Source organism: Ranitomeya imitator, chromosome 4 (genome assembly GCF_032444005.1).
Source record: "Ranitomeya imitator isolate aRanImi1 chromosome 4, aRanImi1.pri, whole genome shotgun sequence".
Lineage (NCBI taxonomy): Eukaryota > Metazoa > Chordata > Amphibia > Anura > Dendrobatidae > Ranitomeya > Ranitomeya imitator.
Window position 1 is genome coordinate 271,605,351 of NC_091285.1, and position 27,867 is coordinate 271,633,217.

At 44.4% G+C, this 27,867-nt stretch overlaps 1 protein-coding gene across 1 annotated transcript in view; it reads left to right on the plus strand.

Moving 5' to 3' along the window:
* Positions 1–27,867, plus strand: part of PTPRB (protein tyrosine phosphatase receptor type B) — a 218,863-nt gene that overhangs the window by 56,329 nt on the left and 134,667 nt on the right. The window contains exon 3 of the mRNA XM_069764610.1: positions 963–1,192. Within this exon, the coding sequence (XP_069620711.1) occupies positions 963–1,192 (230 nt within the window). The remainder of the gene's footprint in view (positions 1–962; positions 1,193–27,867) is intronic.

The following is a 27,867-nucleotide window of genomic DNA, read 5'->3' on the forward strand; positions in this document are numbered from 1 at the left end:
CAGTGTGAGCCCCCATATAGCCTCCTATATACAATATGAGCCGGCATATAGCCGCCTACAGTATGGGCCCGTACATAGCTCCCTATATACAGTTTGAGCACCCACATAGCCTGCTATATACAGTATGAGCACTCACATAGCCTGCTATATACAGTATGAGCCCCCACATCACCTCCTATATACACTATGAGCCCCATCTAGCCTCCTATATACAATATGAACCCACACATAGCTTTCTATATGCAGTATGAGCCCCACATAGCCTCATATAAACAGTATGAGCCTGCACATAGCAGCTGATGGTGTCATTGCAGAGGTGAAGGGAGCTGCACTGCTATTCTGTATTGTCAGCAGTGGAGCTCCAGGAAAACTCCTAGTCTGGATACAGTACAAAACATTATACTGAGAGCAATGTAATGCAATGGTTTCATCAACTCCCCCTTTTGTCTAAAGTTTTAAAATAACTTACTACCCATCAGTGTAACCATGCTTTTAGGACCCTTGCAAAACTACTTCTGGTTATTCCTTTTTTGGATATATGTTTTGTCCAAAAGTAAAAAGGTAGAAGTAGTAGAGCAGAGTTTTGTCAATCTAGAATCTACTATAGATTATATAATATAGAGTCTAGCTGTTTCTATTCTATTATCAAAAATATCAAATATTAGGAAGAAAAGTATCATATAATTTTGGATGATTGTGGATATAAACAGTCAGAAAATTTGCCAGATTAATTATATGTATGTCATTTTCTGCTTAGTTATTGGTGTGCACATATGAAGGCCATGAGATAGTTCAAGGAAGAGAAGCATGTCCAGCTAGTATACCCAACAAACTATGCCAAATTTATCAGGTCATCTGAACTATATTGATAAATTTTGTGTAAATTGATAAATTTGTTGCACTGTCTCACTCATGCCTTTTAAGTAAAGCAAAACTTGTAACAAATTCTTTTTGATCCTCAGATTATGATCTGACCACAGTCAGCCCAACAACAAAGACTTTTACTTCAACCACTGCCATTACCCAATGGACGGTAACTGCCAACATAACTGAGACAAACCATGTGAATGCTACACATGTAGACCAAGACACTGATACCGTAAGCCAGTCCAATAATGACAGTCTGCTGTCTACTGCTACCACACAAGTCTGGATAGTAACAACACTGGCCTCCCCCAATTCAATAAAAGAGGTAAGCTGCATTATATTTTGCATTAAATACCGCTAATAATGTAGATAATACAAATGAGTGAAATTAGATAGTATGTATGCATTAATTCAGGAATGGAGTAACTTTGGTTGGGCAAAAAAGTGGTGGGGACTCGGTAATTCTGGTTACAGAAGTGAAGCCCTCTGTAACCTGAAATCCACCTTATCATCTGTCACGGCCAGAGGTAAAAGATGTAGCCACACAAGTCTATGTGCGTTATGGAGACAACAGAACCAACAGCTGGGCTTGGACTTCAAAAAAGATAGTTATAATCCTCAGCTGGATTGGTTTACCAAACACCCATCAGGAAGGTTGGGTGGTGGATGCCCAAGGGCACATGCACTATATGCTATCTCTAAAAGCCAACCCTGATATTGGTGAAATGCTAACAGTTGACGGTCTACACCATCATGACTGGTGCCGAGATGGAGGCTGGCATAGCACACAACCTGATCCTTATAGCAGGCCAGTCGTTTTATGATGGAAAGAGCTCCAAACCCTTTTCTAAACGTCCTGGAACACAGGACCAGTGTTAATGTCTAGACATTAGTGGAGTTTCATAACAAAAGTATATTACTAAGTTTAATGAACTTCTATATTGAGCTCATGAAAAAAAAATATTTTTATGTAGCAGGACAATGAAAGTGTGCTTGTAAAACAGTTAGGTTCCATCTATTTTTATTGATTTTATTGAAAAAGAATGCAAACATGCAAACAGATGCAAGAATAAAACATTAGAATGAGGGTTTCACTGACAAAGTCAGCGCACCTAAGTGCTTGAGATTTAGTAGGACAAAACGTTATGTATAACCTATGTTCTGGACTTCTATAGTCATCTATCGACTATAAGAAACAAGGACTATACAGTTGGAGAAAGGAAGAGGAAAAACAGTAGCCGAAAGAAAAAAGGAAAGACAGATAGAAAGGAGACAGGAAAGAGAAGAGAAAAAAAGGGGAAGGGTGAGCTTGGGAGATGGGTAGAAACTCTAAAATTGTTCACTCCTCTACAAAGCAAGGACCATGTGCGTTTTGGAGGATTACGTTCATAGATTTTGAAAATCAGGGGAATCCTAAAGAAGAATCAATGGTCGTCAGATTTTTTCACACTTTCCTGAGGCACCTTGGTCATAGGAGACCAGCTCTTCTATGAGCATAATGTGGTTCAGCTCCTAAAAACACTGTTTTCCAATGCATAGTGTTTACAACCCTTGCTGCCACAGTACATCTTATATGATTGACGTAAAGGCAAAATAGGTAGCAACCTAATTTTAATGATAGCTTCAATAGATCACCACTGATTTTAGAGTATGTTGAAAAAAATTGTCCCATAGTGGTTTACTACATTTTATACCTCCCTATAACTGAAACATACTTCCCTCTGTGACATCTCATCTCCAATATGTTTAAGGCATTGGGGAGGAGTGGGTAACTGGTGTCAAATTATTGGACTCCTGGGTCATCTGGTATTTTTTTCTTACACAGCACAAGCTAAGGGCCACTTGTTTCACCAGACAAAATGCCTTGGTTCGCTCCTCTGGTGTTATAGTGACTGCCATGCCTCCTTCACCTTACTCAAAATAGAACACCTTGCACTTTTAAAAAGAATTGTGATTGTCCAGTACACCAGCTTAAACATCATTTGTGTAACACTAATGCCGGCGCCTCTGCATGGTTCCTCCTCCCCCTCCATGCGGGGATGCTGACATACTTACTGCCCCGGCAGCGCGCTGACCTCACCATCTCCTGACATGTATCCTGCTCCTTGCTTCTTGTGCACACCGCACAGGCTTCCCGATGGTGCAACTGGTGAGTGCGCACTCGCCTGTTCTTAAAGATACAGCGTGCCCAGCTTGAAAATGCTCCCCAGCCAGTAGCTAGTATAAAAGGCAACCTCCCCAGGGGGAAGGTGTCTAAGCAACCCCTGCACTTTCCCTACATCTCTTATGTGTGCAACTGTATGTTGCTAGGCCTCCTGTCCTAATCTAGTGAAGTTAGTTTGTTATCCTGAACCTGTTCCTGTATTCCGGTATAGTGTGTACACTACCCTGAAGCCGCTCCTGTGGTACATGAACTGTGTAGCTGCACTGGCGGTACATGATCCCTGAAGCTGCACCTGCGGTATCTGAACCCTAAAGCCGCAGCTGTCTAGTGATTCCGAATCATGCTGGTTCCAAATCCAGTCCTGCCTGTAACTCCGAGCCCAGCCCGACTGCTCTAACTGTAAAGAACCCTTTCCTATTTAGCTGCAGGAATCACCTTTAATCCATCTCTAATGAGTGCCCCCATGATCCTTAGTATGGTCTTTGGAAGGAATAAGTCCTGTGCCAGTGTTCTGTACTGGCCACACATATATTTATACATGTAAATGAGATCCCCTCTGAGGCGTCTTTTTTCAAAGCTAAACAAGCCCAACTTTACCAACCTTTCATCATATGAGAGGCCTTCCATTCCTTGTTATAATCTAGTTGCCCATCTTTGAACTGATTTTAATTTCTTAATATCCTTTTAAAAATGTTGAGCCCAAAACTGGATCCTACATTCTAGATGTGGCCTCATCAGTGTGTTATAAAGGGGTAATAATATGGTGGGATCGCGGGATTTTATCTCTCTTTTTATACACCCCAATATCTTCTTTGCTTTTGCGGCTGCTGCCGGACATTGAGTACTGCTGCTCAGCCTACTTGTAAGCAGAATGCTCAAGTCCTTCTCCTGGTCTGTAGTCCCGAGTATACTCCCATTAAATGTGTATGCAGCTATATGATTACTCCATCCTACGTGCATTACTCTACATTTGTCTATTATGAAATCTCATTTGCCAAATGTTTGCCCATTTGGTCATCTTATTCATATTATTTTGCAATATTGTACTGTCAGATTTTAGTATCCCATATAGTTTGGTGCCGTCAGAAAAGACTGACACTTTACTCTCAATCCCATCCACAAGGTCACTAATAAAGAGGTTAAAAAGAACAGATCCCTGCAGTCACCACTGCTCCCAGTAAAGATCCCTGTGGTCCCCACTGCTCCTAGTACAGATCCCTGCGGTCCCCGCTGCTCCCAGTACAGATCCATGCAGCACCCCACTGCTGACTATATCCCATTTAGAGAACGTACCATTTATGACGATTCTTTGTTTCCGGTCATTTAGCTAATTCCTTACCCATCTGCATGTAGTTTCCCCCAGTCCTTGCCTCTGTAGCTTCGGTATAAGGCTGTTATGTGGTACAGTATCAAATGCCTTTTCAAAGTCCAGATAAATCACATCAGCTGCATTACCTACATCCAGATTTGCACTCACCTCCTCAAAGAAACCCAACATGTTGGTTAGACACGACCTATCATTCATGAATCTGCTCTCTACAATATATTTCTGCAGGTCATCTCTTAATGCACTTAAAAACTTTTCACACTACTACTTTATGCGTATCCTAACTGTATTTTTATTTCTCTCCTTAATAAGAAATCTTTGAAGGTCAGAAAAGACCACAATTATGGATTTCTGTAATATGCAGCGGTATGATACACACAGTTAACAATAGATGTAATGAGCTTCAGCCGGACATCTATCCGCAGATTATTCTCTCTCTGACAGTATAGACTTAAGTGAGTTTACAGTGTGACATACTTCACTTTTGATAGATGACCTTCTGCAATAGAGCGCAGTAATAAATTCCCGAAACGTTCAGTCAGCCATAAAATCATCATTTCTATTCTTCATCATCACTACTGAGACAGCAGTAGGATTTTGCCAGCCATCATTCTTACCTGCCTTCTTCTCTGGTCAGGGCGTTCTATGTAATGACATGAATTGATGAGCAAATGATGCTGATAGAATTCTTACAATACATTAGACACCGGTAATATTCCCACTGGGCAGGTCCATGTATTTGTTATCATTCATTTTGATTTTCTGTTTGTGTTTAATGGTAAACTTCTAGTCTGGGCCATCGCAGGTTGTCAAAAAAAAAGTTGTTGAAAGAGATAACATAAGGGAATGATGCAAAATTGGAAGGATTATGTTTACTAGATTGACAGAATTTTGTTGCAAATGTTAAATCCAAATATTGCTTCCAGGCTTTTCTGTTTGCATGTGCGTCTTTTTTCCTTTGCTTGTCCTCACCCAGATCCAGATTCCTAATATTTATTGCCTCAAAACTGTTTTCAATGAAAGAGAAAGTTTATTTTTCATATTTAAGTTTCATAACCATTTCACTACGACAATACTGGTTGAAAAAATTCAGTTTAAAAAAATATTCTGTAAAATAGCTGTCATGTCGGACGCTATTCACACTAGGGCGTCCGTCAGACAGCGGTAATTCCATTTACGTCCACTATACGCTCAGTGGCATCGGCTAGACTTTATCCAGGTTTCTCGGGGTTAATTTAGTTGGTATTCGGGTTGGAGGTTGAGTTACGCCCGTGGCCTTTAAATAGTCTTGCTGAACTTTGGGCGTCGCCGATTATAGCTTGTGCCTCGTGCATAGTGTTTCCGGTCTGGAGTGGTGGTCTTGGAGAAGTAATATCGTATCTGGTGGTGTATGATCCGTTGTTAGATTTCTCCTTCCTATATTTGTATTTGTTTTGCCCTGTGCACATTATCATATTTTCCTGTGTGCTTGCGGCGTGGTGCGCTTTTAGTTTTCCCTGTCTGTACTTTCTGTGGGGGATTGGTGTGTGGTCTCTTCACTGGGTGGCGGGTGGTGGTTTCAGCATAGGGCTGAAACAGGAGTTAGGGCCAGGCCTGGAGGCCCAGACAAGCACACCATCAGTTTAAATTCTGGGAGAGGGACAGACAGGGTTTCCCCTAGTCTGAGGGATAACGCAGGGACCCGGGTAACCAGCCTTAGTCTACCCATTACCCCCGTGACAATAGCATTAACAAGTCAACGCAACAATGATAAATATCTTTGTCTGTGGCCAAATTGGACTGTTTCGATTTAACCCGAGAAGTGTAGACTTTTGGATAGAGCCTAGATTTAATACAACGTAGATATTGTCTGTTGCTTACATTACATTGATGACTATGTTCACACCACTGTTTAGCGTTCTCAATGGAAAACCACAAAAACTTGGGTAGAACCCCAATTATAGATGCTTTAATATTCCCTGGAAAGATGTAAAAATACATATTCACCCTCCCCTTATGTTCCAAACATTTCAGAAAGTACTAGAAAAAAGACCTCATAGGAGTGTTGCAGTGTCGTGGGCAACCAATGCTGATTGATTGTTGTGGGAAGTAAAAGCTAGTCAGTTTCCATTTGTCTCATGCCACAGAAGAGCTCCTATTTAAAAAAATGCTAGAAAAGTTAATGCTAGAAAGTTGTCAGAATACACAGTGAATCCTGACTTGCTCCATATGAGGTTGTGTAGTCGCAGACAGGTAAGAATGCCCATGCAGACCCCTGTAAAATGGCATACATTCCTGGGAAATGTGCTGTAGCCCATGACTGGAGTCCATTTTCTGATATTGGCACATAGGCAACCAAAAAGATACACAAAATTCGTGTTGAATTTGGCGCCTCTTACTTCAGGGTGTAAAACTTCAGTCTTGAAGATTCCTACCTTACATCACTTCAATATTTCTACTGAAAATCTGTTCAATGTTTCTGAATGAGGTTATTATGGTTTATAAACCCTCTTTACAGGGGCAAACATACCATTGTTACAGTCTATGCCACCACACAGGGGCCCAAAAGGTAAGGGGGCCACTTCTACCTCCAAAGCAGATGGAATTGAGCATTTTGATGAGCTATTGGACTGAAAAGGGCCCATATATTCTTCTTGCACAGGGTTCTGTCTTTGTCCGTTCCTGCCCATTTAGATGTATGAAAATGTAGAAGAAGAAATTTGGTTATTTTGATGCAGAAAAGAGAATCACATGAAAAACACCGCTTTAAAAACTGATGCTAATTGCTATCATTTTATACTTTAGTTTCCACTCAATTTAGATCAGCGGCACAAAAAATAAATAAAAAATACAAATATACACAGGTCCTGAGTGACTGTTTGTAAAGTGGCTGGCTGGAGATGCTGCAGTCATCTGACAGACATGTTGTACCCAATATAAAACAGTAGGGGGCGCCATCTGCAATGTTTTAGACCACAAAAAATAAGTAAAAGTGCATCATTTAAAAGAATTCCTGCTCCATCTGCAGGTCTGCATCCTAGAATGACTACATAAACTCCTCGGTCATTTTAATCTCCCATTAAAAAAAACGAGCTTGAAGAATAAGCTTTTTAGAATAATGTACCATCAGGTTAAATATCTCACCCAGACCTCTGTATGACAGATGTATTGTACATAAATCAGTCTTTGCTAATAAAAACAGAAGACTTTATGACAGCGGCTTTCAATTTATAGATTAGATCAGCTGTGGTACAATTATAAATCACAGCATGTTCTGACAGCTACTAGCTGGGAGTTGTAGTTGTTCACAGCTTGCAAACAACTATTTTCTACGGTCATAAGAAGGTGGAGTGATTTAAAGTGGTCACCTGGTTTATAGACCTCAATATAATATACTAAAAGGAAATTCTAATGACATAATTGTGCCTGTTGTCTATCACAGTAGAGCAAGGGCGGGGAACCTTAGGCCCCAGTCCATTTACGGCCCGCGAAGACCTTATATCAGGCCTCCGAGCAGATTTTCAGGGACCGCATTCTTGTATTTTGATTATAACCAGCTCATTAATTTCTTCTTGCTCTGTTAGCACACACATGCAGTGTTCACTACTGAACATTGAAAGGCATGCAATGAAAGATTACGTCCTGACACCAGTGACATAGTCAGGATGTACTTTGTGGGCGGAGTTTATACGGCCCCCGAAGGATAGTATAAATATATAAATGGTCCTTGGCAGAAAAAAAGATTCCCCACCCCTGCAGTAGAGTATGGCTACAAGTGGTACCTCTACCTCCGATGTTTCTGTATTACATTGAGTTCAGAAGAAATTATGTAATGTTTCAGTTCCCATGTGATGGCGCTACACGGGAACTGAACACAGCACAAAAGTGAGATGATTATATCAAAGGTCCGCCTAACAAGAAGGTACTGAGCAAAGCGATGGGAAACCCCAAGCGCTTTTCAGAATACCCTAATGCTGTCTTAACCCCTTCCCGACCTTTGACGCATACGCTGCGTCATGAAAGTCGGTGCCATTCCGACCCATGACGCAGCATATGCGTCATGGAAAGATCGCGTCCCTGCAGGCCGGGTGAAAGGGTTAACTCCCATTTCACCCGATCTGCAGGGACAGGGGGAGTGGTAGTTTAGCCCAGGAGGGGTGGCTTCACCCCCTCGTGGCTACGATCGCTCTTATTGGCTGTTGAAAGTGAAACTGCCAATCAGAGCGATTTGTAATATTTCACCTAAAAAAATGGTGAAATATTACAATCCAGCCATGGCCGATGCTGCAATATCATCGGCCATGGCTGGACACACTAATGTGCACCCACCCCACTCCTCCGATCGCCCCCCCAGCCCCCCGATCTGCGGTCTGCTCCCCTCCGTCCTGTGCTCCGCTCCCCCGTCCTCCTGCCCGCTCCCCCCGTGCTCCAATCACACCCCCGTGCTCCAATCAAACCCCCCCGCACTCCGATCCCCCCCCGCACAGCGATTCCCCCCCCCGCACAGCGATTCCCCCCCCCATGCTCCGATCCACCCGCCCGCACAGCGATCCCCCACTCCGTGCTCCAATCCACCCCCCGTGTTCCGATCCACCCCCCCGTGCTCCGACGCCCCCCCGTGCCCTGATCTCCCCCCCTTATACTTACCTGGCCTCCCCGGGGACCGTCCGTCTTCTATCCTGGGCGCCGCCATCTTCCAAAATGGCGGGCGCATGTGCAGTGCGCCCGCCGAATCTGCCGGCCGGCAGATTCGTTCCAGAGTGAATTTTGATCACTGAGATAGGTTATATCTCAGTGATCAAAATAAAAAAAAAAGTAAATGACCCCCCCCCCTTTGTCACCCCCATAGGTAGGGACAATTAAAAAAAAATATATTTTTTTTTTCCCACTAAGGTTGGGGTAAGAACTAGGGTTAGGGTTAGGGGTAGGGTTAGGGGTAGGGTTAGGGTTAGGGGTAGGGTTAGGGGTAGGGTTAGGGGTAGGGTTAGGGTTAGGGGTAGGGTTAGGGGTAGGGTTAGGGGTAGGGTTAGGGTTAGGGGTAGGGTTAGGGTTTGGGTTAGGGTTTCGGTATGTGCACACGTATTCTGGTCCTCTGCGGATTTTCCAGCTGCGGATTTGATAAATCCGCAGTGCTAAACCTCTGCGGATTTATGGCGGATTTACCATGTTTTTTCTGCGCATTTCAATGCGGTTTTACAACAGCAGTTGTAAAACCGCTGCGGAATCCGCAGAAAGAAGTGACATGCTGCGGAATGTAAACCGCTGCGTTTCCGTGCAGTTTTTCTGCAGCATGTGTACAGCGATTTTTGTTTTCCATAGGTTTGCATTGAACTGTAAACTCATGGGAAACTGCTGCGGATCCCCAGCGTTTTCCGCAGCGTGTGCACATACCTTTAGAATTAGGCTATGTGCACACGGTGCGGATTGGCCGCTGCGGATCCGCAGCAGAGTTCCATCAGGTTTACAGTACCATGTAAACATATGGAAAGCCAAATCCTCTGTGCCCATGGTGCGGAAAATACCGCGCGGGAACGCTGCGTTGTATTTTCCGCAGCATGTCAATTCTTTGTGCGGATTCCGCAGCGTTTTACACCTGTTCTTCAATAGGAATCCGCAGGTGCAATCCGGACAAAAAACACTGGAAATCCACGGTAAATCCGCAGGTAAAACACAGTGCCTTTTACCCGCGGATTTTTCAAAAATGGTGCTGAAAAAACTTATACGAATCCGCAACGTTGGCACATAGCCTTAGGGCTAGGGTTGGGTTGGAATTAGGGTTGTGGTTAGGGTTAGGGGTGTGTTGGGGTTACGGGTGTGTTGGGGTTAGGGTTGTGATTAGGGTTACGGCTACAGTTGGGATAAGGGTTAGGGGTGTGTTGGGGTTAGTGTTGGAGGTAGAATTGAGGGGTTTCCACTGTTTAGGCACATCAGGGGGTCTCCAAACGCAACATGGCGCCACCATTGATTCCAGCCAATCTTGTATTCAAAAAGTCAAATGGTGCTTCCTCACTTCCGAGCCCCGACGTGTGCCCAAACAGTGGTTTACCCCCACATATGGGGTACCAGCATACTCAGGACAAACTGCGCAACAATTACTGGGGTCCAATTTCTCCTGTTACCCTTGTGAAAATAAAGAAATGCTTGCTAAAACATCATTTTTGAGGAAAGAAAAATGATTTTTTATTTTCACGGCTCTGCGTTGTAAACGTCTGTGAAGCACTTGGGGGTTCAAAGTGCTCACCACATATCTAGATAAGTTCCTTGAGGGGTCTAGTTTCTAAAATGGGGTCACTTGTGGGGGGATTCTACTGTTTAGGCACACCAGGGGCTCTGCAAACGCAATGTGACGCCCGCAGACCATTCCATCAAAGTCTGCATTTCAAAAGTCACTACTTCCCTTCTGAGCCCCGACGTGTGCCCAAACAGTGGTTTACCCCCACACATGGGGTATCAGCGTACTCAGGAGAAACTGGACAACAACTTTTGGGGTCCAATTTCTCCTGTAACCCTTGGGAAAATAAAAAAATCTGGGCTAAATTATTATTTTTGAGGAAAGAAAACATATTTATTATTTTCACGGCTCTGCATTATAAACTTCTGTGAAGCACTTGGGGGTTCAAAGTGCTCACCACACATCTAGATAAGTTCCTTTCGGGGTCTAGTTTCCAAAATGGGGTCACTTGTGGGGGGTTTCTACTGTTAAGCCACATCAGGGGCTCTGCAAACGCAACGTGACGCCCACAGAGCATTCCATCAAAGTCTGCATTTCAAAACGTCACTACTTCACTTCCGAGCCTCGGCATGTGCCCAAACAGTGGTTTACCCCCACATATGGGGTATCAGCGTACTCAGGAGAAACTGGACAACAACTTTTGGGATCCAATTTCTCCTGTTACCCTTGGGAAAATAAAAAATTCTGGGCTAAATAATTATTTTTGAGGAAAGAAAACGTATTTATTATTTTCACGGCTCTGCATTATAAACTTCTATGAAGCACTTGGGGGTTCAAAGTGCTCACCACACATCTAGATAAGTTCCTTTCGGGATCTAGTTTCCAAAATGGGGTCACTTGTGGGGGGTTTCTACTGTTAAGCCACATCAGGGGCTCTGCAAACGCAACGTGACGCCCACAGAGCATTCCATCAAAGTCTGCATTTCAAAATGTCACTACTTCACTTCCGAGCCCCGGCATGTGCCCAAACAGTGGTTTACCCCCACATATGGGGTATCAGCGTACTCAGGAGAAACTGGACAAGAACTTTTGGGGTCAAATTTCTCCTGTTACCCTTTGTAAAATAAAAAATTGCAGGCTAAAAGATCATTTTTGAGAAAATAATTTTTTTATTTTGATTTCATGGCTCTGCGTTATAAACTTCTGTGAAGCACTTGGGGGTTCAAAGTCCTCACGACACATCTAGATTTGTTCCTTTCGGGGTCTAGTTTCCAAAATGGGGTCATTTCTGGGGGATCTCCAATGTTTAGGCACACAGGGGCTCTCCAAACGTGACATGGTGTCCGCTAATGATTGGAGCTAATTTTCCATTTAAAAAGCCAAATGGCGTGCCATCCCTTCCGAGCCCTGCCGTGCGCCCAAACAGTGGTTTACCCCCACATATGGGGTATCAGCGTACTCAGGACAAACTGGACAACAATATTTGGGGTCCAATTTCTCCTATTATCCTTGGCAAAATAGGAAATTCCAGGCTAAAAAATCATTTTTGAGGAAAGAAAAATTATTTTTTATTTTCATGGCTCTGCGTTATAAACTTCTGTGAAGCACCTGGGGGTTAAAAGTGCTCAATATGCATCTAGATAAGTTCCTTGGGGGGTCTAGTTTCCAAAATGGGGTCACTTGTGGGGGAGCTCCAATGCATAGGCACACAGGGGCTCTCCAAACGCGACATGGTGTCCGCTAACAATTGGAGCTAATTTTCCATTCAAAAAGTCAAATGGCGCGCCTTCCCTTCCGAGCCCTGCCGTGTGCCTAAACAGTGGTTTACCCCCACATATGAGGTATCGGCGTACTCAGGAGAAATTGCCCAACAAATTTTATGATCCATTTTATCCTACTGCCCATGTGAAAATGAAAAAATTGAGGCGAAAAGAATTTTTTTGTGAAAAAAAAGTACTTTTTCATTTTTACAGATCAATTTGTGAAGCACCTGAGGGTTTAAAGTGCTCACTAGGCATCTAAATAAGTTCCTTGGGGGGTCTAGTTTCCAAAATGGGGTCACTTGTGGGGGAGCGCCAATGTTTAGGCACACAGGAGCTCTCCAAACGCGACATGGTGTCCGCTAACGATGGAAATAATTTTTCATTCAAAAAGTCAAATGGCGCTCCTTCCCTTCCGAGCCTTACCATGTGCCCAAACAGTGGTTTACCCCCACATATGAGGTATCGGCGTACTCAGGAGAAGTTGCCCAACACATTTTAGGATCCATTTTATCCTGTTGCCCATGTGAAAATGAAAAAATTGAGGCTAAAAGAATTTTTTTGTGAAAAAAAAGTACTTTTTCATTTTTACGGATCAATTTGTGAAGCACCTGGGGGTTCAAAGTGCTCACTATGCATCTAGATAAGTTCCTTGGGGCGTCTAGTTTCCAAAATGGGGTCACTTGTGGGGGAGCTCCAATTTTTAGGCACACGGGGGCTCTCCAAACGTGACATGGTGTCCGCTAAAGAGTGGAGCCAATTTTTGATTCAAAAAGTCAAATGGCGCTCCTTCCCTTCCAAGCCCTGCCGTGCGCCCAAACAGTGGTTTACTCCCACCTATGAGGTATCAGCGTACTCAGGACAAATTGGACAACAACTTTCGTGGTTCAGTTTCTCCTTTTACCATTGGGAAAATAAAAAAATTGTTGCTAAAAGATAATTTTTGTGACTAAAAAGTTAAATGTTCATTTTTTCCTTCCATGTTGCTTCTGCTGCTGTGAAGCACCTGAAGGGTTAATAAACTTCTTGAATGTGGTTTTGAGTACCTTGAGGGGTGCAGTTTTTAGAATGGTGTCACTTTTGGGTATTTTCAGCCATATAGACCCCTCAAACTGACTTCAAATGTGAGGTGGTCCCTAAAAAAAATGGTTTTGTAAATTTCGTTGTAAAAATGACAAATCGCTGGTCAAATTTTAACCCTTATAACTTCCTAACAAAAAAAAATTTTGTTTCCAAAATTGTGCTGATGTAAAGTAAACATGTGGGAAATGTTATTTATTAACTATTTTGTGTCACATATCTCTCTGGTTTAACAGAATAAAAATTCAAAATGTGAAAATTGCGAAATTTTCAAAATTTTCGCCAAATTTCCGTTTTTATCACAAATAAACGCAGAATTTATTGACCTAAATTTACCACTAACATGAAGCCCAATATGTCACGAAAAAACAATCTCAGAACCGCTAGGATCCGTTGAAGCGTTCCTGAGTTATTACCTCATAAAGGGACACTGGTCAGAATTGCAAAAAACGGCAAGGTCTTTAAGGTCAAAATAGGCTGGGTCATGAAGGGGTTAATTTGTCATGTGCTCTTATTTGCAGCCTATCATCAAAGCAAATCACATTTTTGTTGTGGTTTAAGAAAAAGTCCTTCATCTTGACAATTCACATGAAAGTTTAGCTTATCCAGCAACATTCAGCTGTGAGTAAACTTAACGCTTGTGCTTTAAAAGCCACACGGACAAAGTTTGTTCAAAACCCATTTCCTCCTGATAATAAGGGAGTGAAGTTGGTATTCATAAAAAAAATGTCAGGAAACCTTGGGAAAGTGTCTGCAGCAAAAGACCCTGGAGCCTGCTATTAGCCACATATCCGGGCACTCCCTAAACTTCCGCAGCCTGTACAGTAAAATAATCGAGCTCAGGAAGCCATGTTAACTAATGGATTACCTGCTCTATGGATTTTATTAAGAGCCATATATAACACGTCCTTTATACAAAAGTGAGAATCTTTATTCATTTTAGAACAATGCAAGCAACAATGAAAAACTTCCCCAAAGCATCTGTACTTTATATTTTTAGTGTCACAGGAAGTCTGAGATTTAATTATTTCCCAAGGTCACCGAGTTACACCAGTTTGAGATAAAGAATGTAAACCACATGACAGTCCAAGAACCACCTGCTTGATATATAATGCCTATAATACGGGTATCTAAGTGGCTTTCTGGTATAAAAAGGAAGAATTGGGCACATTTTCAATTATATTTGAATATTAATTTCACTCATACTAAATCCTAAGTCAATATTTAAGCAAGTACTTAAAAAAAAGCACTTTACTCATAAAGTAAATACTTAAAGAGGTCCTAGTGGTTATGACGAGCAGTGATGAGTAGGGTTGAGCGAAACGGGTCGTTCATTTTCAAAAGTCGCCGACTTTTGGCAAAGTCGGGTTTCATGAAACCCGATCCGACCCCTATGCGGGGTCGGCCATGCGGTACGCGACTTTTGCGCCAAAGTCGCGTTTCAATGACGCGAAAAGCGCCATTTCTCAGCCAATGAAGGTGAACGCAGAGTGTGGGCAGCGTGATGACATGGGTCCTGGTCCCTACCATCTTAGAGAAGGGCATTGCAGTGATTGGCTTGCTGTCTGCGGCGTCACAGGGGCTATAAAGGGGCATTCCCGCCGACCGCCATCTTACTGCTGCTGATCTGAGCTTAGGGAGAGGTTGCTACTGCTTCGTCAGAAGCAGGGATAGCGTTAGGCAGGGTCCATTAACCACCAAACCGCTTGTGCTGTAGCGATTTCCACTGTCCAACACCACCTTCGGTGTGCAGGGACAGTGGAAGCTACATTTTTTTTTTTTCCTCAGCGCTGTAGCTCATTGGGCTGCCCTAGAAGGCTCCCTGATAGCTGCATTGCTGTGTGTACGCCGCTGTGCAAACCAACTGCTTTTTTCAAAGCACAAATCCTCTTGTTCCTTCCTTTCTGCACAGCTATCTTTTTTGTTTGTCCACACTTTTTATTTAATTTGTGCATCAGTCCACTCCTTATTGCTGCCTGCCATACCTGGCTGAGATTACTGCAGGGAGATAGTAATTGTAGGACAGTCCATGTTTTTATGTTTTTTTTGTTGGAGATTAAGATTGGCATTTCTGCTAGAGTGCCATCCCTGTGTGTGCCATCTCTCACTCAGTGGGCCATAGAAAGCCTATATATTTTTTTGCTTGATTTGGGTTCTAAAATCTACCTGAAAAAATCACTACATCAATCAGTGGGAGAAAAATATTGGCCTCTGGGCTTGTGTGCCACTCCTGACTCCTGTGTGTGCCATCTCTCACTCAGTGGGCCATAGAAAGCCTATTTATTTTTTTTTATTTGGTTTCTAAATTCTCCCTGAAAAAATCATTTTATTTTATTTGGTTTCTAAATTCTTCCTGAAAAAATCATTTTATTTTATTTTGTTTCTAAAGTCTCCCTGAAAAAAAAAAACAAAAAAAAAAAACTGGGAGATTAATATTGCCCTTTCTGCTTGTGTGCCAGTCTTGACTCCTGGGTGTGCCATCTCTCTCTCTCTCTCTCAAATTGTGGGCCATAGAAAGCCTATTTATTTTTTTGCTTGATTTGGGTTCTAAATCCTACCTGAAAAAAATCAATAAATCAATCAGTGGGAGAAAAATATTGGCCTCTGGGCTTGTGTGCCACTCCTGACTCCTGTGTGTGCCATCTCTCACTCAGTGGGCCATAGAAAGCCTTTTTTTTTTTTTTTATTTGGTTTCTAAATTCTCCCTGAAAAAATCATTTTATTTTATTTGGTTTCTAAATTATTCCTGAAAAAATCATTTTATTTTATTTTGTTTCTAATGTCTCCCTGAAAAAAAAAAAAAAAAAAAAAACAGTGGGAGATTAATATTGCCCTTTCTGCTTGTGTGCCAGTCTTGACTCCTGGGTGTGCCATCTCTCTCTCTCTCTCTCAAATTGTGGGCCATAGAAAGCCTATTTATTTTTTTGCTTGATTTGGGTTCTAAATTCTACCTGAAAAAATCAATAAATCAATCAGTGGGAGATAAATATTGGCCTCTGGGCTTGTGTGCCACTCCTGACTCCTGTGTGTGCCATCTCTCACTCAGTGGGCCATAGAAAGCCTTTTTTTTTTATTTGGTTTCTAAATTGTCCCTGAAAAAATCATTTTATTTTATTTCTAAAGTCTCCCTGAAAAAATAAATAAATAAATAAAACAGTGGGAGATTAATATTGCCCTTTCTGCTTGTGTGCCAGTCTTGACTCCTGGGTGTGCCATCTCTCTCTCTCTCAAATTGTGGGCCATAGAAAGCCTATTTATTTTTTTGCTTGATTTGGGTTCTAAATTCTACCTGAAAAAATCAATAAATCAATCAGTGGGAGATAAATATTGGCCTCTGGGCTTGTGTGCCACTCCTGACTCCTGTGTGTGCCATCTCTCACTCAGTGGGCCATAGAAAGCCTATTTTTTTTTTTTTTGGTTTCTAAATTCTCCCTGAAAAAATCAATTTATTTTATTTGGTTTCTAAATTCTTCCTGAAAAAATCATTTTATTTTATTTTGTTTCTAAAGTCTCCCTGAAAAAAAAAAAAAAAAAATCAGTGGGAGATTAATATTGACATTTGTGCTTGAGTGACAGTCCTGCGTGTGTGGCATCTCTGTGATTTGGTGCCACAGAAAACAGAGTGTGTAACATTGTGCCTGATTTTCCTTGTGGTCTCACCAACCTGTAAAGGGATATTGAAATCATACTGAAGTTATAGCTTACCGTGTAAGTTGTTTGACAGCAACAAATAAAGTTACTTTGGTTAAGTTTTTAAAACAATGAGGAAGTCTGGTGCAAGAGGTCGTGGCCGTGGGCGTTCATTGTCAGCTGGTAATGATGGTAGTGGTAGTGGAGCATCAGGTGGTCGTGGGAAAAAAAATATTCCAACTAAGTCTGGAGCTGTGGAGCCAGGTTCGTCGTCTGGCTACACAAGGCCTCGAACACTCTCTTTTCTGGGAGTAGGAAAACCGCTTTTAAAGCCGGAGCAGCAACAGCAAGTTTTGGCTTACCTTGCAGACTCAGCCTCTAGCTCTTTTGCCTCCTCTTCTGAAACTGGTAAATGTAAAAGCAGCGCGTCGCTTGTGGATGTTCACGGTCAGGGACAAGTCGCTTCCTTGTCCTCTTCAGCAAAAACAACAACAAGAGAGAAGGATGCAGCAGGCGACACAACGGGTTACTCCATGGAGCTCTTTACACATACCGTCCCTGGCTTAGAAAGTGAAACACTTAACCGGCCATGCCCATTACAAGTAGATTCTGACATGGAGTGCACTGATGCACAGCCACAGCCAGACTACTATGCTGGTCCTTTGACTCAGACCACAACATTGCCCTCTCAGGGTACTGATCCACAATCAGACCCTGATGAGACTATGTTGCCCCGTCATGAACGCTATACCACCGACCGACACGGTGACACAGACGAAGTTGCACACGAGCTAGAAGAGGAGGTAATAGATGACCCAGTTGTTGACCCCGATTGGCAGCCATTGGGGGAACAGGGTGCAGGCAGCAGTAGTTCAGAAGCGGAGGTGGAGGAGGGGCCGCAGCAGGCATCAACATCGCAACAGGTTCCATCTGCCGGGCCCGTATCTGGCCCAAAACGCGTGGCAAAGCCAAAACCTGTTGGAGGACAGCGTGGCCATCCGGTTAAAGCTCAGTCTGCAATCCCTGAAAAGGGATCCGATGCTAGGAAGAGTGCAGTCTGGCATTTTTTGAAACAACATACAATTGATCAGCGCAAAGTCATCTGTCAAAAATGTTCAACTTTTTAAGCAGAGGTCAGAATCTGAAAAGTCTCAATACAAGTTGCATGCATAGACATTTAACCACCATGCATTTTCAAGCCTGGACTAACTACCAAACGTCCCTTAAGGTTGTAGCACCCTCGGCCAATGAAGCTAGTCAGCAACGCAACATCCCTTCCGTCACTGTAAGGCCACCATTTTCCGCACCACCGGCAGTATCTGTGCAGGTTTCTTTGCCAGCCAAAAGCAGTCAGGGTCAGGGAATCACCAGTTTTGTAGGAGGAAATATTGCATCTAGGGCACCGGCGGAAACAATACCGTCTCCAACCGTCTCACAGTCTGCCATGTCCACCGGCACACCCGCTAGTTCCACGATCTCCAGCTCTCCAGTCCAGCTCACCCTTCATGAGACTCTGGTTAGAAAAAGGAAGTACTTATCCTCGCATCCGCGTACACAGAGTTTTAACGCCCACATAGCTCGACTAATCTCGTTAGAGATGATGCCCTACCGGTTAGTTGAAAGCGAAGCTTTCAAAGCCCTGATGGAGTACGCTGAACCACGCTACGAGCTACCCAGTCGACACTTTTTTTCCAGAAAAGCCATCCCAGCCCTGCACCAGCATGTTAAACAGCGCATCGTCCATGCACTCAGGCAATCTGTGAGTACAAAGGTGCACCTGACTACAGATGCATGGACCAGTAGGCATGGCCAGGGACGTTACGTGTCCATCACGGCACACTGGGTGAATGTGGTGGATGCAGGGTCCACAGGGAACATCAATTTCGGGACAGTTGTGCCTAGCCCATGGTCTAGGAAACAGTTGGCTGTAGGCGTTCGCACCCCCTCCTCCTCCTCCTCGTCCTCCTGCAGAAGCGACAGCTCTTCCACAGACCGCAGTCGGCCAACCACTCCATCGGCAGCTGACACTGTTGCACACCAGTTGTCCCATTATGGGCCAGCTACTGGCAAGCATCAGCAGGCTGTATTGGCTATGAAGTGTTTGGGCGACAACAGACACACCGCGGAAGTTCTGTCCGAGTTCTTGCAGCAAGAAACGCAGTCGTGGCTGGGCACAGTAGATCTTGAGGCAGGCAAGGTAGTGAGTGATAACGGAAGGAATTTCATGGCTGCCATCTCCCTTTCCCAACTGAAACACATTCCTTGCCTGGCTCACACCTTAAACCTGGTGGTGCAGTGCTTATTGAAAACTTATCCTGGGTTCTCCGACCTGCTCCTCAAAGTGCGTGGACTTTGCTCACATATCCGACGTTCGCCTGTACACTCCAGCCGTATGCAGACCTATCAGCGGTCTTTGAACCTTCCCCAGCATCGCCTAATCATAGACGTTGCAACAAGGTGGAACTCAACACTGCACATGCTTCAGAGACTGTGCCAACAGAGGCGGGCTGTTATGTTTTTGTGGGAGGATACACATACACGGGCAGGCAGTAGGATGGCAGACATGGAGTTGTCAGGTGTGCAGTGGTCGAAGATACAAGACATGTGTCAAGTCCTTCAGTGTTTTGAGGAATGCACACGGCTGGTTAGTGCAGACAACGCCATAATAAGCATGAGCATCCCCCTAATGTGTCTGCTGATGCAAAGTTTGACGCACATAAAGGATCAGGCGTCCACGCCAGAGGAAGAGGAAAGCCTTGATGACAGTCAGCCATTGTCTGGTCAGGGCAGTGTACAGGACGAGGTAGCGGGCGAAGAGGAGGTGGAGGATGAGGAGGATGATGGGGATGAGTATATTTTTAATGAGGAAGCTTTCCCGGGGGCACTGGAAATTGGTTGCGTGGCAAGGCCGGGTTCTGGTTTTTTGAGGGACACAAGTGACGTAGATTTGCCTGAAACTGCCCCTCAACCAATCACAACCGCAGATTTGACAACTGGAACTTTGGCCCACATGGCGGATTATGCCTTACGTATCCTCAAAAGGGACACACGCATTACTAAAATGATGAACGATGACGATTACTGGTTGGCTTGCCTCCTTGATCCACGCTATAAAGGCAAATTGCAAAATATTATGCCACATGAGAACTTGGAACTAATATTAGCAACCAAACAATCAACTCTTGTTGACCGTTTGCTTCAGGCATTCCCAGCACACAGCGCACGTGATCGTTCTCACACGAGCTCCAGGGAGCAGCAGACCAGGAGTGTTAGGGGTGCACACATCAGAAGTGGCGTTGGACAAAGGGGTTTTCTGACCAGGTTGTGGAGTGATTTTGCTATGACAGGACAGGTACTGCTGCATCAATTGAAAGTGACAAGAGACAACATTTGTCCAGTATGGTTACAAACTATTTTTCATCCCTTATCGATGTTCTCCCTCAACCGTCATTCCCATTTGATTACTGGGCATCAAAATTAGACACCTGGCCAGAATTGGCAGAATATGCATTGCAGGAGCTTGCTTGCCCGGCAGCTAGTGTCCTATCAGAAAGAGTATTCAGTGCTGCAGGTTCAATATTAACCGAAAAAAGGACTCGTCTGGCTACCCAAAATGTTGATGATCTAACATTCATTAAAATGAACCACAACTGGATTTCGAATTCTTTTGCCCCACCTTGCCCGGCCGACAACTAGCTTTCCTATGAAAAGCTCTTGCCTGTGGACTACTGTGAATTACTTTTCTAATGTCTAATTTGCTGCAGCTGATTGTCCAGCATACGACATGTTTACACCTCCCTAAATGGCCAAACTCCCCACACGGGGCCGTGGTATCGCGACTTGGCGCAAGCACCCGTGAGAGTGCTGTTTGTCTGAAGAGGTGGGTGTGCCCGCTTTTGGTCGACGGCACTGCCACTGGGTCCCTCATAGTACAATAAAGTGTCTCTGGCGGTGGTGGTGCGCACCCAACGTCAGACACACTTTTGTAACATGAGGGGCCCTGGGCCTGTACCGCCGGCCACAAGAGAGTTCACCCAACCCCAGGTCAAACATTGCTCTACCACTTCCACAGTTATCTCTCATACTTCCACCAATGTTTAGTCTATGCGCTGACATCCTTCCATTCCTGCCACTGACAATACCATTGTGTTGACATGTATGATGGTACTTAACATAGTCAGGGGCAGTGTCCTCTATTTACCACAGTAAATACTTTGCGCTAAATTAGTAGGTCTGAAACTACGCAGAGGATCCCACCCCTGTACCTAATGATTGCACCCTTTAGTGTTTTCGTTTTGTTTTAATGCGAGACATTCACATTTATTTATTGTTTTGGACTACTAACTGGCAGACACTCATTACAATCGGCCTCCACTGACCAGACCACTGCTGCCCGTGTATCCCTGGAACCAATTTTAAATTGCCTACAGCCAGCCCATTTTATTATGTTAGGCCTTCGAAGCCTGTCTGCGGTCCCTCCTTCCACTAGGCCTCCACTGACCAGACCACTGCTGCCCGTGTACCCCTGGAACCAATCATAAATTGCCTACAGCCAGCCCATTTTATTATGTTAGGCCTTCGAAGCCTGTCTGCGGCCCGTTCTTTCAACTACTACTACACTGACCTGTCTACTGTTGCCCGTGTACCCCTGGAACCAATTATAAAGTGCCTACAGCATGTCCAATTTTATTATGTTAGGCCTTCAAAGCCTGTCTGCGGTCCCTCCTTCCACTAGGCCTCCACTGACCAGACCACTGCTGCCCGTGTATCCCTGGAACCAATCATAAATTGACTACAGCCAGCCCATTTTATTATGTTAGGCCTTCGAAGCCTGTCTGCGGTCCCTCCTTCCACTAGGCCTCCACTGACCAGACCACTGCTGCCCGTGTACCCCTGGAACCAATCATAAATTGCCTACAGCCAGCCCATTTTATTATGTTAGGGCTTCGAAGCCTGTCTGCGGTCCCTCCTTCCACTAGGCCTCCACTGACCAGACCACTGCTGCCCGTGTACCCCTGGAACCAATCATAAATTGCCTACAGCCAGCCCATTTTATTATGTTAGGCCTTCGAAGCCTGTCTGCGGCCCGTTCTTTCAACTACTACTACACTGACCTGTCTACTGCTGCCCGTGTACCCCTGGAACCAATTATAAAGTGCCTACAGCATGTCCAATTTTATTATGTTAGGCCTTCTAAGCCTGTCTGCGGTCCCTCCTTCCACTAGGCCTCCACTGACCAGACCACTGCTGCCCGTGTACCCCTGGAACCAATCATAAATTGCCTACAGCCAGCCCATTTTATTATGTTAGGCCTTCGAAGCCTGTCTGCGGCCCGTTCTTTCAACTACTACTACACTGACCTGTCTACTGCTGCCCGTGTACCCCTGGAACCAATTATAAAGTGCCTACAGCATGTCCAATTTTATTATGTTAGGCCTTCTAAGCCTGTCTGCGGTCCCTCCTTCCACTAGGCCTCCACTGACCAGACCACTGCTGCCCGTGTACCCCTGGAACCAATCATAAATTGCCTACAGCCAGCCCATTTTATTATGTTAGGCCTTCGAAGCCTGTCTGCGGTCCCTCCTTCCACTAGGCCTCCACTGACCAGACCACTGCTGCCCGTGTATCCCTGGAACCAATCATAAATTGACTACAGCCAGCCCATTTTATTATGTTAGGCCTTCGAAGCCTGTCTGCGGTCCCTCCTTCCACTAGGCCTCCACTGACCAGACCACTGCTGCCCGTGTACCCCTGGAACCAATCATAAATTGCCTACAGCCAGCCCATTTTATTATGTTAGGGCTTCGAAGCCTGTCTGCGGTCCCTCCTTCCACTAGGCCTCCACTGACCAGACCACTGCTGCCCGTGTACCCCTGGAACCAATCATAAATTGCCTACAGCCAGCCCATTTTATTATGTTAGGCCTTCGAAGCCTGTCTGCGGCCCGTTCTTTCAACTACTACTACACTGACCTGTCTACTGCTGCCCGTGTACCCCTGGAACCAATTATAAAGTGCCTACAGCATGTCCAATTTTATTATGTTAGGCCTTCTAAGCCTGTCTGCGGTCCCTCCTTCCACTAGGCCTCCACTGACCAGACCACTGCTGCCCGTGTACCCCTGGAACCAATCATAAATTGCCTACAGCCAGCCCATTTTATTATGTTAGGCCTTCGAAGCCTGTCTGCGGCCCGTTCTTTCAACTACTACTACACTGACCTGTCTACTGCTGCCCGTGTACCCCTGGAACCAATTATAAAGTGCCTACAGCATGTCCAATTTTATTATGTTAGGCCTTCTAAGCCTGTCTGCGGTCCCTCCTTCCACTAGGCCTCCACTGACCAGACCACTGCTGCCCGTGTACCCCTGGAACCAATCATAAATTGCCTACAGCCAGCCCATTTTATTATGTTAGGCCTTCGAAGCCTGTCTGCGGTCCCTCCTTCCACTAGGCCTCCACTGACCTGTCTACTGCTGCCCGTGTACCCCTGGAACCAATTTTAAATTGCCTACAGCCAGCCCAATTTTATTATGTTAGGCCTTCGAAGCCTGTCTGCGGCCCGTTCTTTCTACTACTACTACACTGACCAGTCTACTGCTGCCTGTGTACCCCTGGAACCTATTTAAAAGTGCCTACAGCCCAATATTTTTTTATGTTAGGCCTTCGAAGCCTGTCTGCGGCCCGTTCTTTCTACTACTACTACTACACTGACCAGTCTACTGCTGCCCGTGTACCCCTGGAACCAATGTTAAAGTGCCTACAGTCCAATATTTTTTTATGTTAGGCCTTCGAAGCCTGTCTGCGGCCCGTTCTTTCGACTACTCCTACACTGACCAGACCACTGCTGCCCGTGTACCCCTGGAACCTATTTTTTATTGCATAGAGCATCCTTTTTTTAATAGTAGGCGTACAAAGTCTGTCTGCGGTCCACTATTGAAATTGTCCTCCACTGCCCAGAGCAATGCTGCCTGTGTACCCCTGTAACCTTTTTTAAGCTGCAGTGAGCCACATTTTTGGTTTAAGGCCTACTACCTGTGTCTGTCTGTGCCACTCAATTCAGCTGTGTTCCTTTGAAAAAAGCTGAGCGTCAATAGTCTTGTTTTCAGCCTCTAGGAATTTTAAAACTGCATTGGGGCTACAACTTTGGTAGGGCCTACTAACGGTGTCTGCCGCCACAAGGTGTGCCCCAGGTTTCGTCCACATTGCTTCGATCTTCCTACTCTCGTTTAGTAGTTGGTGAAAACTACACTGCATAAGGCCTACAAATTGGGTATGGGGTGTAGAGACGGTGTGTTCAACTCCAAGGTGTTCCCCAGGTTTCCTCGCCATTGCTTCAATCTTAATGCTCTCGTTTAGTAGTTGTTGGAAACTACACTGCATTAGGCCTACAAATTGGGTATGGGGTGTAGAGACGGTGTGTTCCACTTCAAGGTGTTCCCCAGGTTTCCTCTCCATTGCTTCAATCTTAATGCTCTCGTTTAGTAGTTGTTGGAAACTACACTGCATTAGGCCTACAAATTGGGTATGGGGTGTAGAGACGGTGTGTTCCATTCCAAGGTGTTCCCCAGGTTTCCTCTCCATTGCTTCAATCTTAATGCTCTCGTTTAGTAGTTGTTGGAAACTACACTGCATTAGGCCTACAAATTGGGTATGGGGTGTAGAGACGATGTGTTCCACTCCAAGGTGTTCCCCAGGTTTCCTCGCCATTGCTTCGATCTTAATGTTCTCGTTTAGTAGTTGTTGGAAACTACACTGCATTAGGCCTACAAATTGGGTATGGGGTGTAGAGACGGTGTGTTCCACTCCAAGGTGTTCCCCAGGTTTCCTCGCCATTGCTTCAATCTTAATGCTCTCTTTTATTAGTTGTTGGAAACTACACTGCATTAGGCCTACAAATTGGGTATGGGGTGTAGAGACGGTGTGTTCCACTCCAAGGTGTTCCCCAGGTTTCCTCGCCATTGCTTCGATCTTAATGCTCTCGTTTAGTAGTTGTTGGAAACTACACTGCATTAGGCCTACAAATTGGGTATGGGGTGTAGAGACGGTGTCTTCCTCTCCAAGGTGTTCTCCAGGTTGCCTTTCCTGAGCTTCTATCTTCAGGCTCTTGTTAAATAGTGGTTAAATGGAACAACTGCATTTGGCGTACTAGTTGGTTTGGGGCCTACTAACAGTGTCTGCCGCTCCTTGCTGTTCTCCTGGTTTCCTGTCCTGAAATTCCATTTTCAGGCTCTCGTTAAGTAGTTGTTAATGTTAGACTGCATTTGGCCTACTAGTTGGGTTGGGGCCTACTATCGGTGTCTGCCACTCCTTGCTGTTCTCCTCCACTGAACAAAGCTGTGCCGCCTGTTTACTACGGTTGCCAATTTTGAACTGCATTTCGACTACTTACTGATTTGGGCCTACTCTCTGTGTCAGCCTCTCATTCCAGTTGTCTTCCACTGCAATGCCCCCTGGTTAGTCCTGTGTTACCAATTTTGAACTGCATTTAGCCAACTTTATTCTTTGGGCCTATATCTGTGTTTCCTCCTCATCCTGCCCATTGCCCAGCCAGTGATAGATGAGTCTGCTGGTACATTGACCCATAACGCAACATTCCCCGTGCACGCTACACAGCAAGATTATGACCCTGCTGAAAGTCAGGTTCCTCTTCCCGCATATCATACCACCTTACACGGGGACAAAGAGGAAGGTGCAGATGAAAGTGCAGGTTCCTTCATCAGGTGGGGTGAGGAATACTAGTTGGCGACGTCACTGGCACAGGGCCTCTCATAGTACGCAAAAGTGTTGCTGCTGGTGGGAGGCGCCCCTGCCGTGCAAACACATCGCTGTACTTTGAGGGGCCCTGTGCCAGTGCCAATGCCAACGAGTGGGCCCCCCCTGCTTGCTCAGGATCACAGCACTTGCAAAGTTTAAATACTTACCTCTCCCTGCTCCACTGCCGTGACGTGTTCCAGATTTCCTGGGCCCACTAATTACTTGAACCAGCCCTACCCCCCACAACTTTAGCCAAATGACCCCCAATTTCAAATGCCTTCCAATTATTATAAGGTAAATTACGATTGACAAGCTTCTGTAACAAGAATGGATGTTTTTGCCATTAAAATGGGCAGTGTAGGTGTTTTCGTGGCCTCCACTCACTGCCGACTATGCTCCCCCATTGACTTGCATTGGGTTTCGTGTTTCGGGCGATACCCGACTTTTCGCGATAATCGGCCGATTCCACTCGACTCGACTTCTAAGATAGTCGGGTTTCGCGAAACACGGCTCGACTCTAAAAAGGTCAAGGTCGCTCAACCCTAGTGATGAGCGAGTATACTCATTACTGGAGATTTCAATAGCATGCTCGGGTGGTCTCCAAGAATTTTGGCGTGCTCGGAGATTTAGTTTATGTCGACGCAGCTGCACAATTTGCGGCTATTAATAAAAACAAAGGTATACAAAATGGAAGCTGGATTGTAAGAGCAAATTTGCAAATAAATACAATCAATGAATAAAAGCTACCATATGTATCGGATAGTCATAAAAAAGAGGACAATCGGAAATTGCCAAATAAAAAAGAAAGAAAACCTACCAAAAAGTCCAAAGTATATATTATTTTATTAATTACATACGTTTAAAAGGATCAGAGCAATTAACATTGGGACATAAATACACAAGCACAATAACCAGGTATGGTAAAAATAGTCTAAAAAAGTAGAAAAAAATCAGTAGAAATCACATGGACGCACATCCACATAAGGTGAAAACCAAAGTCCTAAACCAATATGCAACAAGGTGAATGAAACCAAAACATCAAGAATTAAAAAGTTTAAAAATTAAAAATGTACAAGTTGCAATACATATTTTTATTAATAGTGCAAGTAATGAAAAAATGCTTGATGCAGCAATCAGTGCCAAATATCAATAAAAGGTAAGAAAAGTGAAAAAAGTGCCTAAGTGCAAAAGCAATATGGTAAGAACAAGAAGGGGGACTAATTCAATGGAAATAATTCCAAGGTATATGAGTAGTATAAAAACGATCAATAATATACTTACAATTGTAATATAGTCCCTCACACCGGTGGATAGCGCATCAGCCCGACGCGCATTTCTGCTTGTAGCCTTCGTCAGGGGGTGGTTTAGGACTTTGGTATTCACCTTATGTGGATGTGTGTTCATGTGATTTCTACTAATTTTTTCTACCTTTTTTAGACTATTTTAACCATACCTGGTTATTGTGCTTGTGTATTTATGTCCCAATGTTAATTGCTCTGATTCTTTTAAACATATGTAATTAATAAAATAATATATACTTTGGACTTTTTGGACAATTTGCGGCTGTTGGACAGCCTGAATACATGTAGGGATTCCCTAACAGACAGGCAACCCCCACATGCACTCAGGCTGGCTAGCAGCTGCAAATTGTGCATCTGCGTCAACATAAACTAAATCTCGCAGCACGCCAAAATACTTGGAGACCAAACGAGCATGCTTGTGAAATCTCGAGTAATGAGTATACTCGCTCATCACTAGTTATGAGAAAACATAAATAGTGTCAGTTAATGATATTTTAAGACATTCCTGAAACGTATGCCATTAGCAAATGTGATTATTTCAATCAGTATTACTGGGGGAGCTCAAAATGTAGTGACATTTCGGAGGTACCAACAGTGACGGTGGAGCTGATTCTGCACAGCATCTGAACAGCAAAATGGTGCTGAATAGGGTTGAGCGAAACGGGTCGTTCATTTTCAAAAGTCGCCGACTTTTGGCAAAGTCGGGTTTCATGAAACCCGATCCGACCCCTGTGCGGGGTCGGCCATGCGGTACGCGACTTTCGCGCCAAAGTCGCGTTTCAATGACGCGAAAAGCGCCATTTCTCAGCCAATGAAGGTAAACTCAGAGTGTG